At 42.5% G+C, this 17,700-nt stretch overlaps 1 protein-coding gene across 5 annotated transcripts in view; it reads left to right on the top strand.

Annotated features, from left to right (window-relative positions):
* LOC120372809 (cell migration inducing hyaluronidase 1) overlaps positions 1–17,700 on the top strand; it is a 138,717-nt gene that overhangs the window by 101,174 nt on the left and 19,843 nt on the right. For all 5 annotated transcript variants that reach the window (XM_039490201.1, XM_039490203.1, XM_039490204.1 and 2 more), the window contains exons 12-17: positions 3,870–4,045; positions 4,827–5,036; positions 11,878–12,083; positions 13,776–13,845; positions 14,718–14,846; positions 16,128–16,213. In XM_039490201.1, coding sequence (XP_039346135.1) covers positions 3,870–4,045; positions 4,827–5,036; positions 11,878–12,083; positions 13,776–13,845; positions 14,718–14,846; positions 16,128–16,213 — 877 coding nt within the window. The remainder of the gene's footprint in view (positions 1–3,869; positions 4,046–4,826; positions 5,037–11,877; positions 12,084–13,775; positions 13,846–14,717; positions 14,847–16,127; positions 16,214–17,700) is intronic.

Below are 17,700 nucleotides of genomic sequence, written 5' to 3' on the forward strand. Positions count from 1 at the left end.
GCAGACAGATTAGTTAAACACTGCCTGAGGCTGCAGTGTTTCTATCAGATTAAGGGTACAATTTTCAAAAGCACCTATAGGAGCCAAAAATCCCATCTTCAAAAATGACTTAGGCCCCTAAAGATCCCATTGGGAGTTAGCTGCCTAGGTGCTTTTGAAAATCCCACTAGGTGCCTAAAAATACATTCCTAAATCTGATCCCCAGGTTCCTTCTGGTTTTGATTAGAACCCAGAATCAAAGCTTGAGGGTTACATTCTGATACGAAGCTCTGAATATGAACCTCCATAGAATTTAGAGTGGTTCTGATTTGCCGTTCTATTTTGCTTCTGTCTGGCCCTGGTTCAGCAAGCCATCCCTGTTCACCAAAGCACATGCTTACCTTTAAGAACATGCTTAAATCCTATTGACTTTAATGGAATTTAAGCACATACTTAATTTTAAGTGTGTGATTAATTGCATTGCTGAGTAGGGATGGACTTAAGCAGCTGCTTTGCCAAACCAGGGCCTCCGTTAGATAGACACACAGACTAAAGTGACTTATTTCTGTGTATATTTGTATTTTGTTAGTTTAATTCTCTAGTGTGATGGCACATGATAAATCAAGCAAGTTTTTGATTCTGCCACACTGGCCATGCAATGTGGCTAACCACATCACTCTGGTTATGAAAATAAGTCTCAGCTGCTGACTGCTATTGGTGGGAGCCATCTAGCTGATACTTGACGACATCCCTCTGAGTGATGCCAGCAATACTGAGCCCATGAAAACTGTAAACTGCTTTGCATCTGGCTTCGCTCATTTTTGGACAATCACAAAAATAGCTCTGGTGTTCAAACAATGAAGACAATATTCAAAGCAGCAAAGTTCTCTTTCTTCTGACCAAACCACTATGGAACTGGTTTGCAAGTCACTGATGCTGGGCTTTCATATGGCAGGTGTCCCAAATGTCACTTGTCGGCAAACTGCCTACCTCCAGCAAGCAACTCTCAGCATGCCGGCTGTAAGCAACAACTTAATTTCAAACTCAATTTACCATGCTACAGAGACGGTCCTGTCTCCTTGTGACCTCTCGAGCAGATTTCTTTCACATCTGTCTCTGAATGTGCCCCATGAATGCCAAGTGTTTAATGGGAATCATGCTCATTGCTATGTGGAGACGCCTGGCTTTGTTTTCCACATGGAATTTACATTACATGAGGACTTCGGAGCAGTAGTCTCTTCCAAGAAGCATGCCCACCTTTTCTGCAGTATGGCCCACCTATTACATTGTTAAGGGGAGCGTGAAGTTCTGGCTGCTGTTACAAGAGGTGGTTTGTTGTTTTTTGAAACCGCCCGTTAAAGGCACCATTTTAGAACTACACTTTTACATTTTAAAAAGAAAGATGCAAGGCAATTTTCTTATCTCACATCAAGCCAAGTGAGCAAAAGCATACACCCAACAAAGTTATATTTAGAAGCTGGTTAGTGAATATTTAACATTCTTGTCAGTGCTTAAATTTTGTGCATGTCTGTGCTGGAATTAAATTATATTAAATACATGCAATCATGACATTTATGCCGGAGCTCAACACTCACAAATAATAAAACTATCTGTTTTAATTGCAGTACTGCAAATCCAAGAGCTGTTCAAAATCAGATTATCTGAACTTCGCTTTGTGTTTCAGTATGTAAGGGAGAGGCCAATGATGGGAGATAACTGAAAATAACATTCAAGAAAACAGCCCTACTGTTGGGGCTCCCTTGATTTGCAGTGTCTCAACCATCCACCATAGAGTCTCCTTGTGCGGGGGCCAGTGACAGGTCTGTGCACTGACTGATGTGCACAAACAAGGGCACTAACACCCCTTTTCAGTTAGGGTGTGTCTGTTCCAGTTGAGTGATCTTGTGAGAACTAGTGGGTCCCAGACTGATCATATGCAAAAAAAACCACTCACCGCGTAGCCTTGTGACAAAACAAGAGAACTGAGGCCAGAGTCCAAGCTTGGGCCCTTACTTCTGGTCTGGGAACACTGTAGAAGCAGCACATTCATCACAGGGGTGGGGGAATTACTTTAGTTCTCTAGCAACCCTTCCAGCTGACTCAAGGAACACTACCAATAGGCTAGTCTGTTCCACATGTAGGCCTACCATTATGATGCAGGTTCGAAGAGGGAAGGGTGATATGGCTAGCGACTGATATGGCTAACATCCCATCAAAGAATTAGTCCCTATCAGTGTTCGTCTACACTTCCTTTTTCCTCTGAACAGAGTGTAGTTGGTCCCATTGCTCACTAGAAGAGGAATAAAAGTTACTAGACACAACGGGTAAAAGAGATGCCCTTCTTCTGATAATCAGGAAGCCTGTCCTGTGTCTGTCATTGTAATGCTTCTGTGTAATAGCTTAGCACTTTTCATCCAAGGATTTCAAGGTGTTTTACAGATGGAGAAACTGAGGTAAAGAGAAATGCAAGTAATTTAGCCAGTGTCAGAGCCAGAAAAGAATGTAGCTCTCCTGGCTCCCAGCACAGTGCCTTATCCCCTAAACCATGTTACCTTTCACTGGAAGGCTAAAGGAGAATAACCTGTATCAAACTGATGTCTCTTTAGCTTTACGATCAAGTGAGAACATCATGTTTCATTTAAAAAGAGGCCACGTCAATTTTTTTAAAACCCCTCTTCCCACATGATGATTCTGCTCAAACAGAAAGTGCCTCTCAGAGATCTCTCAGCATCAAGCCTGCCCTTTGTTTCTAATAACTGCTGTGTAGGTCTCTGCTGAAATGAAATACATGCCAGTGTAACATTCTTTATAGCACAGTGTTTACTTAGCGAGTTTATTGCCTATTTTTACTGGAATAATGTGAAATGTAGTCAGTCAAATAAGCCTTTCCTGCTTCTTTTTCTTCAAGCGAGCCGAGCCAGGAAGAAGGCGTGCATCATGCATATGTTTTAATGAAATTTACAGCGCTGAGATTATTTTGCTTTCTCGTTGTTCATGCTGGCTGGAATTCACCCATTTTTAGCCAGTCCACGCAAAGTCTTTCATTCCTTGAACCCTCAAGGTAGTTAGGTGCAGCATGGCCTGGCAGGGGGCCACTGCACTTCTGTGTGCAGAGCTCCCCACCAGTTTGGACTGAGCTGGCACAGAAGGAAGCATTGAGTGTGGGCTGAGGGAGGGGCCAGTGGATCAGCATTTACAGTGGTGAAGTGGCTTGGAAACCACATGTGGGTTCTTCTAGCCCATCCCCTGGATTAGCAGCTGGGATGGGTCACGCACTGCAGTTTATTCAGGATTTCTGCACAGAGTGGCCCAATCTGCTCCTGATGAAGGTAGCAGCAAAGCACCTACTAGTTTCTGTGGGATTTGGCCACCAGCCACCCATGAGCCATGTCATACACCCCGAGTCTTTCCCAGTGTCCCATAATTATAGCTACAACTATGAAAAATTAATTCTGTGCTGATATAGTGGGAGAATTCCCAGTGTTCAATAGGTCTGACACCTCGTTGCTTGTAGCTAAACTTTTCCCGATGCATCAGGCTACAGTACAAACCTAGTTGTGTTCCAGGCAGTGTAAAAATTCTTTTTAGGTTACTGTATAGTCTCTTTTAAAGGTGGAGAAACTGGACACAGTTAACAGCAGCTGTTATTTTAGGGCCTACCGAATGGACCCAAGCAAACCCCACAAATCCTACGTCCTCTGTAGAGGATATCTCCATCGGACTTTTTGACTCTTGTGCTCTGGGCTTCCCCAGCCTTGAGGTGCCTGCCAACAGATTTTGTGGACTCGGGTGCTTAGTTCATTACCGCCCCAGCCCCCACCAGCAGTAAGAGTCAGCTGGTACATGCGGTGTTTTCAGAATAAACATGGAAATGCATCTTGTTCCCTTAGGGAGAGCAGCCTACCTTCACATAGGAGAAGTGATCGACGGAGTGGACATGAGGGCGGAAGTAGGGCTGCTAAGCCAAAACATAGTGGTGATGGGAGAGATGGAGAAGCAATGCTATGACTATAGCAATGGTTTATGCACCTTCTTTGATTTTGACACCTTTGGGGGACACATCAAGGTATTGTATAAGTCCTTTACTGATACCCTTCTACACAGAACCAAACATCATGCACCTAGTAAGGTGGCCATGAGATGGCAGGGAATGTCCTGTGAGTGGAGGCCTGCAACGTAAACAAGCCCTTCCTAGAGTAGACTATAGATTCAACTCCTGCTTCTCTCTTCTTCGCAGGGCTCACCACACCCCTTCAAACATTACCCTGCCAGACTGGCTGGGGCTCAGCACTCACAGGTTGCAGAGTTTGGATCCAAAATCCAGCTTCCCTAGGGTTTGGTGGTGCTCAGATCTGGGGCTTCAGTTCAAGCCCATCTCCCCTTAAATCTATCACAATTGCTTTATGAAAAGCATTAAATGCAAACAGGTTTGGCTGAGTTTGCAAACTAGGAAGCATCTGCTGTGCAATGGTTTATGATTACTCCAAATTCTACCCCCCTCTATCAACCATCATAGTCTAAGACTTGCTCTGCCTGACTAATATGAAACAGAGAGACCAGGGGGCTGAGGTAATATATTTTATTGGACCAGCTTCCATTGGGGAGAGTGACAAGCTTTCGAGCTTACACAGTGCTTGAAGAAGTAGTCTGTGTAAGCTCGAAAGCTTGTCTCTCTCCCCAACAGAAGTTGGTTCAATAAACAATATTACCTCACCACCACCCCCTTGTCTCTCTAGTATCCTGGGACAGACACAGCTACAACAACACTGCATGCAACAGTGAATAATATGAAACAAGCCGCCAGATGTTCCTACTGCCACTTGACTAGTGTTTTATTTGTTCTGCAGATTGGTCTTGGTTTTAAAGCTGCCCATATTGAAGGTTTAGAATTGAAACATATGGGCCAGCAGAGAATGGGACACTATCCAATTCACTTCCACTTGGCTGGAGATGTGGATGAGAAGGGAGGCTACCACCCTCCATCCTATGTGAAGGGCGTCTCCATTCACCACACCTTCTCGCGCTGTGTCACAGTCCACGGCTCCAATGGCTTGCTGGTAAGAAACAGCAGTTTGATGACTGCTGATCAAGATGTCATTTGATTCCCAGCCCAATTGCTGTCCCTAATAACATGAAAATGTTACTCAGGTCCCTGAAACAAGTCTCATTACTGATAGAATTGTAGAGTTAGACCAAATGCTCTTCTCTTTTGCCTTGGATTTATTGAGTGATATTAATATGAATATATTTCAACATGTGTCTAAAACACAAATCCAACATAAGAATGAAAAACCAGGGACCAAATTTTATACGTGACTCAAAGCTGACAGGGCTTTCAAATGCCACTGTATTCAGAGATTCCTGCAGACAATCCCATCTACAATGGGTTGTGGAATCTATCTATAAACAAATAGTTTACTGTTAAAGAAAGTAATCACCAGATCTAAGGTTACTTTAAATTGCTAATAAGGATTTTTGTTTGAAATTCCCATTCACAACGTAAGCAGTCAGAGACCTCTGATTTAACAGAGCTGTTTGTCAGAACATAAGGTAATCCTGAAGGTTTCCTATAGTACAACATCTATTGATCAGGTAAGTTACAGCACAGGAGAGCGCATGTAATGACCATAGCAACAGCAGCAAACTCCCTGAGCCTCTAGGCAATCACTCTACTTCAGAGTAAAGAACGTAATGAAAAACATTCTCACATTTTCATAAGACTCCATCAGTGCTGCTTCCCTGGGGCATGAACAGTACATGGACTGGAGCTGAGTTTAATTCAAAAAGGCTTTGATCAGCAAATGCACACCTTCTGTATCACTGTTATGCTAGCTCTGAGAGCTTTGTCATGGAGCACTGTTTGTCGTCTTAGTGCCTTCTCAAATAGAAGCAGGTTCTGTTCATCACATTTACCTTTAGTGTGTTCCTTAACTTTAACTTTATGTTGTTTTTAAGATTATTTTGAAAGCTGGGCACGTTAGAAATTAGAGCTTGGACCCCATGTCCGCTCCACCCAACTGCTTGTGGATATCTAGGCCCAAGGCCAAAGAGGACAGTTTGGATGTTAGTACTGAAACCATATAACCAACCACCATATACATTCATTTTGTGAATGTGAGAGAGAGAAACCTTGGCCCCACATTCAGAAAAGGTTCAGAAATGTGTTTTGAAAGCAGAGCTTTTAAAGGCATGTAACAAACATCAGGACTGACTTCTCAGCTTTTCCCAAGCATCAATCCAAAACAGTGGCCTCAACATACCTGTTGGTTCCTCGGGAATCCCACATTTTTCCTATGTTGGCACCACATGTGAAAAAAAGAATCTGAGCTAATATACAAAAGTGTTTTTAACAGGTCTTTAACCAGCCAAGATCTCAACCCTGTACATAAGAGATCAGTGTTTTAACATGAGACCACCAGCATGCCATGCCACTGGCTGTGCCAAATGTTGGTCATTGAGCACTAGGAATTTTCCCAGTATATCACTGGTATTTTAAAAACACCTGCACTAACTTTTCATTGAACCATTGTAAGAGCTTGCAGTGTTCAAGCTCAACATTTTTCATCCCTTATTTTGTTTTCAACAGGATCCTAAAATCTGCTGTAGACTTGGTTTCTGAAAAATCTATTCTACTTTACCTTGCCTAAATTTTAGTAGGCATCCAAGGTGTATAGCTGCTTTCCAATTTAAAGCCATCCATCTAGCAGCTCAGTGTAGTTAAGAATGTAACTAACGCACAGCCTGGAAGAAGAGAATTGCCAGGAGTCTGTTTGTCAAGTAATGAGAAGGTTCCTAATAATGGCACCATAAACACATCTTCTAGCTATGTGGCGGTTGCACAGCTGTTGATTAGCAGAGGGATGACTAAAACCTCAGCTCTGATTCTAATTTTAAACCCTGTGTCTCTATTGACTGATACTTGTTCTTACTGCCAAACCAAATACCCAGAGAGTGGCATTTCACGGTTCAGCTGGGTGGATTTATACAGGGTATTTGGAAATTTTCAGTCCCTTGTGCCTTTTCCAAATGAAAACCATGTCATTGTGACTAGGAAATACTGTAAGGATCCCTGTTCTCAGGCTTTTCCAGCCAAGACAGCAATGATGAAATGCAGACAGGCTGATGTGATCGAAGAAAACTGCTTAATTCTGGTGTTGTTACTCAACAACTGTGATTCTTTGAGGGGCCTTAGAGTTTGTTCCATGACAAGTTATTTAAAAGAAACCTCCACAAAAAGAGAAATGCAACTATAAAAAAACCCCCTACATTGATCATTTAATCTGATTATTGTTTTACTTTAAAAAATGTATAATTTACTAATCTACACTCATTACCTCCAAAAAATTGATTTTGCACATTTTATTTCAGCTGCATGTTTGTTGCCCTCTGTTGAAATGAAATGCTTCGTGAAATAAATTCCATGCTGTGCAGTCTAGCTGTTTGTCCCATTGCATCACAAAAGAGGATTGCTAATAGTTTGATAAACTACACAGATGTAGTTCATTTCAATTAAAAATGCATTCGATCTTATTACCCTATAATTGGACGTATACCCCGAGCAATTCCTCCTCAGCTGATCCTGCAGCGCGCTCTTCTGCTATGAAATCTAGGTTTCTTTCCCCCTTGAGATACTACCGGAAGTCACAAAAACACAGCCAAATCTCCAACGAGGAAAGTACTGTTTTTATTACCTGCACTTCTAAGATGGTCTTCACTGTAGTATCTGGGCACCATTTATTTAAGTTAGCTAAGTTATAGCAGAGAAAATCCGGAAACAGTTATCTCCTGCCCGCTTCTCCTCACATATCATTCAATGCCTCTATGAGCAGATAGACCCAAGGCATAACCTGCCAGGAGACCAGTTGCCTTGGTGATCTTTGAATGAACTAGCCTCTTAGTAGACACACACAAAAAAGTTGCTGGAATATTAGGCCTCGAACCAGCAAAGCACTTGATCAGATGATTATTTTTAGGTATGTGAGTGGTCCCATTGACTTCCAGTATTTCCATTGGTTTCAATGGGACAGCTCACAGGCCTATAGTTAAGGGCTTGCTTAATGCTTCGGTGAATGAGGGGGGAGGCACGTGGGTATTTTGTAACAGTTAAGTCATTGTTAAAGCAGCTTGGAGATTTTTATGCAGACTCCTCACTGGGCTCTCAGGTTACTAGTGTCACAAATTATTTTGCTTTTAGCACCCTTGGCAGCAGGCTCAGAAATGTCAACACTATAAAATATTAGAAAGAAAAAATAAACAGATGTCACTGTTTGCTCCTGGTGGCAGAGTCATCTTCCTGTGCATTTACACACTGATGCTGAAAGCCTGTCTCTGGACAATAAATAAATAGCTGTGGCTGGCTCGAACCAAATATGTTCTACGCTTGTCCACAAGCATATGTTCACTTTAAGGGCATAGAGGGCCCTTCTCAAACCAAACTGGTTTAAATGGCCTTGTTGCCGTAATTATGTAATTGAAAATGTCCATGATTGCTGCAATATGCTGGCCAACTTTCCTTCTCCCTTATACCACTGCAACCCCATTGATCAAATTCTGCTGCTACTTACACCCTGGTCAGAGCCACTGAACTGGCCCATAGTGTGTAGGCTGAAATGGAAGCTGTTATCAAGGATGCACATTAAATGAAGGCTGATAAACTGTCTGGCAGAACTCAAGAGAGAGCTGTGCTGCTAGGGATAAGCAGCAGTGTTATCTAACTGCTATAGTGATATCTGCTTTCAGTAATCCAACTGTGCTACATGGCAATTGCTTTATTTAAAAGGGCACTGTCAAATCTAGCCATAAATCACACTGTTAAAATAAGCGTATAGACTAATTGTAAGGTTTTTGTGAAATTTAATTTTTCCCCCCAATGCATTTTTTTTAACAAATAAATCTTGTCCAGCAGTTCCCAAACTTTTCAGCACTGTGCTGGTGCATGAGAATCTGAAAATGAAACAGTTCCACATTTGTCAGTTTCCAGTCTGAGTCATCCCGGGGCCAGAAATAGGAAAAATAATTAATCAAGTAAAGGGTGACAAGTAAATCAGCTGGTGTAAATCAGTGTAGCTACTTTGACTTCAGTGGAGCTATTCTGACTTACACCAGCTGAGGATCTGTCCCCACAGCCAGAATCCTACATTAGGATATCTGCCAAAGGAGATGATACAGTACAGCATTCCAGCCTATGCCAATATATTGGCTTCCCTCTTACAATACTAGCAGATGTTTACCTCTGCAATGGTACTGAACCTATACAGGTTTCAGAGTGGTAGCCGTGTTAGTCTGTATCAGCAAAAACCACAAGGAGTCCTTGAGGCACCTTAGAGACAAACACATTTTTAGTCTCTAAGATACCCCAAGGACGCCTCGTGGTTTTCGCTGAACCTATACAGGGATTTGTTGTTCCCTAGCTGTGTTCTAAGTAATACGTCAGTTTTTCACTTTTCAGTCCTGATGTATTAATTACACCAATACAGATCTAGTTCCAGAGTTCACTGGTGTGATGAATTGGTGTAGCAGGTAGCTGAGGAATTATTTGAGAAGTCACTTGTCAGCTTTCAGCAGCTAAACACTCCAGAAACACCATATATGTGTCTCTAAAGCATTGCCAGTGTACTCAGGAAAAATAATAGATTTACACAGCTGGTCAGTTGCAGTTTTGGCATCCCTGTGACTAAAGGCCTTGCTGATGTAAAGGTATGGTGATACTCCTCTTGAGGATATTTTAGTTAATTTTCATGAAATGTTCTAGTATCCAATAGGTGTTTCTAACTGCAAGGCTGGCAAATTTCATGCTTTCCAAGACGGGATTATTAAAATGGCACAGCACACTCATTTTACAGTGAAATACTGGTGGTGTTAGACTTGCTTGGCTATCTAATTAAATTGAGAGAGTTAGTAGCAAATTTCAGAGAAGTAATTTAATAGAATGTATTACACTGCATGTAATTTTAACAGTCTTTAATTTACTGTGATGATTTGTGTTCAGAAGCTTGAATATTTACACTGGACCAGGGGCTATGCATAATACATGTGTTTGCACATGGCAGTGTGTAATAGATCTGGCAGGCAAAGTATTCTGCCTGAGTGTATATATTTAACCATTTCAAGTTCAGCCCTGGAAATTGGTTCCCCTTGGCTGAAACCTCTGAGATAAAGAGCAGAGAACACTTTAAAAGTGTCTACATCCATTTTCAAAAGTGATGTAGGTATCTAGGAGCCCAAGTCTCATTTAAAGTCAATGGAACTTGGTCTATCAAGAGCTTAAATCAGTTCTGAAAATGGGTCTTAGGTAGAACTGGTTGCAAAAAGTTTTCAACAAAACTTCTTCCTACTGGAAAAGCTGTTTTATCTAAACCAGTGGTTCTCAAACTGGGGCCGCCACTTGTTCAGGGAAAGCCCCTGGTGGGACGGACCCATTTGTTTACCTGCCAGATCTGCAGGTTCGGCCGATTGTGGCTCCCACTGGCCGCGGTTCGCCACTCCAGGCCAATGGGGGCTGCAGGAAGTGGCACGGGACAAGGGATTTCCTGGCTGCCGCTTCCCGCAGCCCCCATTGGCCTGGAGCGGCAAATCGCAGCCAGTGGGAGCCGTGATTGGCCGAACTTGTGGACCCGGCAGGTAAACAAACTGGCCCATCCCGTCAGGGGCTTTCTCTGGACAACTGGTGGCCCCAGTTTGAGAACCACTGGTCTAAACCGAACTGTTTGGTTGAAATGTCTTGGTTTCCACACAAACCTCATCAGGAAGATCTGGCTGGAGATGGCAACCCCAGAATAATCAGTAGCCCAGAGCTTAGGGTGCTCACCTGGGGTGTGGGAGAGCCATGTTCAAGTACCCGCTCTGAATCTGGCAAAGCAGAGACTTGAGCCTGGGTCTCCCATTCCATGCTCCAGAGTTCATTTCAGTGTCTCCTGTTGGAGCTGTTCCACTTTGTATAGACAAATGAGTATTCATTGGGCCAGGGAGAGGGGGTACCAGGCAGAGCAGTGAATTGACATTGGATCTCCCACATCCCATGGGAGTTTTCTATCATCTGGTGGTTCTGGAGATCTCTTGCTCTCCCCCACTGTTCACAAAACTTGGAAAGGTCTCAAGTTTGTTCCACATCTTAACAAAAACCATTCTGAAACCTCAGTGTTTTCCATGAAATGGAAATGATGTTTTCCACCCAGCCCTGGTTTTAGGCTCCTAAGTCATTTAGTTGCTTCTGAAAATTTTACCTCAGATCTTCAACTGGGATAAATCAGCACAGCTCTGCGAGAGACAATAGGGCTGCAGTGTGAACTACATGTGAACTGCAGGGTTTTCAATGGAACTACGCTGACTAACACCAGCTGGTTTGTTTCAATATCAAGTAAAGCTCTTGTCATCAGTTGGAAAAAGGGTCAGGTCAGACCTAAAACAACTCAGCCTGTCCAGTAAACAACTAGCAGCATCTCTGATAGCCTGGAAAAATTATTATTTTTTCACTTCAGGGGATACATTTTAGTCCATCCACCTCGCTGTTTGTGTAACTGCGCACAAAGATGAATGAGCCCAGATGTGGCTTAAATATCTGATGTCCTCCCCCATTCCCATCTCTTTGTCTTCTCAAGTTTTTTGTCTTTTATTATAATATTATCACTTGCTCGACATGCAGATTACGGCAGAGTGTAATTAGCATTTCATATGAAATGGCAAATTCTAATTAAATCTTAAAAGCTTACACTATCACTTAATATGTAAATTCACTGGGACAAGGGCCGTCTTTATGCTCAGCTCCTGATACAATAGGGTCCTGGTCTCTGACTGAGGCTCCACAGTAAAATAATAATAATTAACAGCATTATTATTATTTATTATCTCTAAGTGGCGGGAAAACTAAATCTGAATGCAGCTCCATTTTTGTACATGCAGATTAAGGACGTTGTGGGCTACAACACCCTGGGACACTGCTTCTTTACTGAGGATGGGCCAGAGGAACGCAACACATTTGATCACTGCCTTGGGCTGCTCGTTAAACCTAGCACTCTCCTGCCATCTGACCGAGACAGTAAAATGTGCAAGATGATTACAGAAGGGGCATACCCAGGGTACATCCCCAAACCCAGGCAGGATTGCAAGTAAGTGGAAATCTTCTTTGTTTGTTTTTTCCCTCGCCTTGTAGGATTTGACTTTTTTTTTAATCCATGAAACACAGGATTGGGTGTATATAGCTGAGTACTCTGCTTTCAGGAATATGGGTCGTGTGCTCAAAAAGATAGGGTGGTTGTCTCTGCAGGATGTTTCCATGCTATTTATACATTTACACGGGCAGGGTATAATTTTGCTTAGTATTTTTAGTGTAAGGTCAACTAAAGTGCTTGTTATCGCAGATATTCTTGCATGCATCCCTCTCAAAGTGCAATATGAAGACAAATGGCCCTGACTCTGCATTGCCTTGCATCTCATTTACACCCCCATTATGTGGGTATAAAATGCTATTACATTCAGAAAGGGACAGACTCTTCCACCTTTATTCATACTGAGTTGTACTTTATTCTGCAGCTAGTCCCACTGATTACAGTGGAATTCCTTGTGGAGTAAGGGTACTATTCAGGGTAAGGAGGGGTGGAAGAATCTGTCCCAACAGTCATATTTTGCATCCACTTGGCATATACTGTAAGGGAGTAAACTCAAACCGAAGAGTTGAATTCAATGTAGTTCAGCAAGATCTTGGAACGTGGCTATGGAATATCAAAGATTGCCTAAGCATAGAGTCCCTGCTACTAATCACTGTATAAGTGAGTGCATGAAAGTTCTTAAAGCCCATTTCTATTTGAGGCAAACTCTAAGCCCAGCCTGGCAAACCGCTGAGTGCCTCCTAGAAGGTGCTAAGCAACCTCATCTCCCATCTTGCAAGATCCAATCTTCTAATGTGTCTTTTCAGATCCACAAAACCTCAACAGGGCAGATTTATGGGATGGATCTCGGGAGTGGTTGAAATGAAAAGCACTTTAGCCAGAGTTCTTTTTGCAGTTTATCCCATTACTCTGTAAAGATCGACTTAGATGAAGTATAGGAGAAACATGGCCAGCATGGCTGCCCTCTCTGTCTATGAACCCGCATTCTGGAGCTAGGGTTTCACTGGTAACTACGGCTAGCTAACAGCAAGTTTTAGGCTTTGTGACATCAGAGGGCTAACTCTTTTTTTTTTCCAGCTTCTTATCGAATTTTTGAAATAAAATTATAGGGCCAGATTCTGTCCATTTTTACACATGTTGCTTTGTACTCCCCTCTTGATTTCAGTGGGAGTATTCAGTCTAAGGATGGATATGAGAATCTGGCCATGGACTGAGAAGCCAGTGGGGGATGGTAGTGAAGCACAGTAGCATGTGGAAAGGGCAGATGCTAGGGGATTGCTATGAAAAGCCCATAGAAACACTTTGTCAAAACCCTGGCTAAACCAGTCTCCAGGCAACCTGGAGCTCCATTGTAGGGCTTTTCTTGTCTATGACTTGTGCAATGACACATTTACCTTATCATGAAATATAATTGACAGCTAACAGCTTCATACCAGGATTGGGATTTCAGTAGAAATTCTTCATTTAATTCCTGAGGTCTTTAAAGATAAGGCCATTTTGCTGCATCTGCAGATGATGGTGACAGCTGTGATATGATGAGAGAGAGAAAGAAACCCCAGTTGCTACACCCTCTAGGCAGTAGCTTATCCGCTTTATGATCTGACCTGCCTGTACAGTATGTAATGAAATGCTAACTCCTTTGTGTGCGCTTCGGGTGTCACTTTCATGCTCTTCTTTGTTCCTGATCTGCAGTGCTGTATCCACCTTCTGGATGGCCAATCCGCATAACAACCTTATAAACTGTGCAGCTGCAGGATCCGAAGTGAGTACAAAGGTTTCTTATTTGGGAAAATTCAGAACAACTGCAAAAGCCCTGCAACTTTTGGTTCTCACTGTTTCCACTGCTCAGGCATTTCTAAAAGCCATATATTGATGCAGCTAGTGCTGCAAATGCAATCTCCTTTGCTTCACCTGCCCACTTCTGGTTATTTGCTGAAGTTAGGGACTGCAGATCTGGATTACTATTAACAAAATTCCCAAACCAGAGCCTGTATAAATTAAAGACCCAACCTTCCTACTTCCATTAAGTCAATGACAAAGCTCCTATTGGCCGCAATGGAGACAGGCTCAGTCCTAAACCAGTACTTGAATGGTATGTAGGGCTGTGACATTTAAATCCATCCTAATGCTAATTCTACGGAAACTCTAACTCAGCTCGATTGTCTTTGTTTGTTTATTTTTAATTGAAAAAATAAACAAACTAAAGTATGTTGCCCAAGGTTTCCAAATCTCCATGCTTAAATGTAGGCACCTATTATCAATTTTGGGCACCTAAATAAGTGGTCTGATTTTTCAATGATGCTGAGTGCCTGAAGCTCTCATTGATGAAAGTAGGGTTTGTGGGTGCTCAGCACCTCAGAAAATCAGGCCAGTTTACGTTTAGGTGCCTCAGTATGGATGCCTGAGGCTAATTTTAGGTGGCCTGGAAATGTTGGCCCTAACTGCTTTTGTGTGTGTGTGTGGGAGGGGCGGGGGGGGGGGTCTTTTCCATATAGTTACAGAGCAATACCACCTACTGTTATGTGTCCTGAAATCTGCTGGCTTTCACCTTGCACTATTTCCTGGCAAGCCCCTGTCCAAATGTAAATCTGTAAAGTTCAAGTGAAGGCTCACGCTGTCTATTCCCTTTTGCAGGAAACAGGGTTTTGGTTTGTTTTTCACCATGTGCCTACGGGCCCCTCAGAAGGAATATATTCTCCAGGCTACACTGAGCACATTCCAATGGGGAAATTCTACAACAATCGGGCACATTCCAACTACCGAGTGAGTCTGCACGCAATGAAAACTATCTTCATGTCTAAAAACACCACTCGATTTCTCCAGCTTTCTGAGCCTGCAAGCCATTAAGTCCTGTGATTTCTGATTCACTACAAGCAACTGCAAACTAATTTTCAGCATATGTATCTACAAACAAAGTGGCTTGTTTGCTGGTATAATAGAATTACAGATTCTGTTTACATTGGATTCACTTTACTATTCTTGGGCTAAAGGCTAAACTTTCTAATTGGGACGTTGAGAGATAAGAGGGTCTTATTGTCACTCCTTTCCACCAGGTCATCGGTCTGCTTTTGCTCTTCTAAAATGGTGCTGCAAGCTGCATCTTTTGGCAGCTTGCCTGGTTATAGATCATTGCCAATGTTAGCCATTGTTAGCCATTGATCAAATAGCATCTGGTAGACGACATAATATAATCTCAGTCTAATCACTTTCTAAATCTCTTTACTTATTCAGCCCAGACATACTACCCTGGGAAACTGTTCACTGAGCTTCTGAGCCTTCATCTGTTACTTAATGTCTTTAGATTGCAGCACATATTTAATTGGCTAGTGAGATGGGTTGAACAGGTGCTGGAAAACACAAAGGGCTTTTTAAGGGGCTGCAGACAGAAGGTGGTAGAGTGGACAGTCCTCCTGTTTCTCATGCCACTTGCAGAAACAGTAACCTTGAAAGTGGGCCATGCTGAAATGATGCATTATAGGACACAGCGAGTGGCTGATGCTATGACACAATTCTCAGATGCACATCTTCTAGGAGCAGCACTTCTGGGCAGGATTTCACAACCAGGTTGCTTGACTATCAACGGGAATGGAGTTTTACTTAGCAAGGGGCTGGTATTTCAATTCATCTCCAACTGGAGTGGTAATAATTCTAATAAAATACAAATATTTTTCTGGAGAGCCATGTTGCTAGCTAAAGATTCTCCAAAAGCATAAGGCACCTACCCAAGTCAGAGAGAGCTAGTGACTTTGAAGAAAGTGAAGTTTTGCTTAAGTGATCAGGACAAATTTAACAAATTCTGGTCCTTCTTAAAAATCTTTGCTTTGTACTTTAAATGTTGCACCATCTTTCACTGGTGTTGGTCTAGGTGGTGTTTTAAATGTAGAAGGCCAGATCCTCAGCTGGTGTAAATCAGGATAATGCCTTTGACTTAAAAAAAAAACCCTTGGTGTTTTACACCAGCTTGAAGATTTGGCCCAGAAACTTAAAACGACATCATCATTTTCAAGCGTATAAATACATCACAAAGTTCCTTTCCCTCCCCAGGCTGGCATGATCATTGATAATGGAGTCAAAACCACACCAGCATCTGCTAAGGACAAAAGACCTTTCCTGACACTGATTTCTGGGAGGTAATGCATTGTCCATGGTTTGATTTGGAAAGTTATGTGTATAACACAGTTTGAGGGCTGGATCTTGCTTCCCCTGGAGTCAATGGGAATTTCTTCATTGTTGTCAGTAGGTGTTGTATAAAATTCCCTAATGAGCAAAAGGCTTCACTTTCTCCTTGCCATCACTGGGGTGTGACCTACCCGTTCCATTGCAGTCCGACACTCTCCATGAATCTCATTGGTGGGTTTGGTACTTCCCACACAGCAAGGTACAACCACAGTAGTTGATTTTACAAGCTAGCTGGTGAGGAGTGTAAACTCAACCCATTAGGGTGATTGTTTTAAAACCCCTGATAATACCTCAGAATTCTACCAAGGACTGTTCTACACTAGAAAGTTAAGTCAACCGAGTTACGTCACTCAGGGATGTGGAAAAATCACGGCCCTTAAGAGAGAGAGAGAGAGTTAAGCTCACCTAAACCCCAGGGTATACAGTGCTAGGTCTACAGCATAATTCTTGGTCAACCTAACTACCGCCTCTCAGAGAAGTGGATTTACTATAGCGACAGAAGAACTCCTTCCATTGCTGCAGTAAGCATCTACAGCAGAGAGTTTGATGTTGCCTCTTCATATACCAGAATATGTGCCTTGGAAAACTGGCTATGGCGTATACACACAGTAGCTGATTCCAAAAAAGTTTGTGCCTTCCAATTTGAAGGCTGGAATGAGCCCTAAAAGCTTAGCAATTAAAGAGTGTTGCTGAATGACAGTCAGACTTCCTGGGACAGATTCTGTGTTGCGTAGAACTGTTGTAAATTGAGAATAACTCCATAGACTTCATATTCTGCTTTCTGTTAGAGAAGTATCAATCCATGCTAACTCCTACTTCCGAGAGAGTTATTCCAGATATACACTGGTGTAAATGAGACAGAATCCATCCGAAAGTGAATGTTTGTTAGTGTCTAGAGAATTCACTGGGATCTGTGATTTCACCATGAATACCAAGTGACTTCATAATGATGAAGCCGGCAAAGTGATGTTCATTTGTTGGACCCTTATGATCATTATGCTCAATTTAGGTTGATGTGATGGCTTATTAAGTGAAATAAAATGCTGTTGAATATCTGTTAATGATTTGACAGCCTGGCCTCACTCCACATTTCTGACCCATGAAGTTTAATCTCAGTGCTGCCCATTACTGGCACTGACATGGATGCCAATCTGTCAGGTTTTTCTAAACTGCATTGTATTTGACAGAAGACACTTAGGGCTTGTCTATATTACCCACTGGATCGACGGGCAGTGGTCGATCCAGTGGGGATTAGACTCATAGACTTTAAGGTCAGAAAGGACCATTATGATCATCTAGTCTGACCTCCTGCACAAAGCAGGCCACAGAATCTTACCCATCCACTACTATAACAAACCCCTGACCTATGTCTGAGTTATTGAAGTCTTCAAATTGTGGTTTGAAGACCTCAAGCTGCAGAGAATCCTCCAGCAAGTGA

The sequence above is a fragment of the Mauremys reevesii genome, linkage group 10 (assembly GCF_016161935.1).
Source record: "Mauremys reevesii isolate NIE-2019 linkage group 10, ASM1616193v1, whole genome shotgun sequence".
NCBI classification, from domain to species: Eukaryota; Metazoa; Chordata; order Testudines; family Geoemydidae; genus Mauremys; species Mauremys reevesii.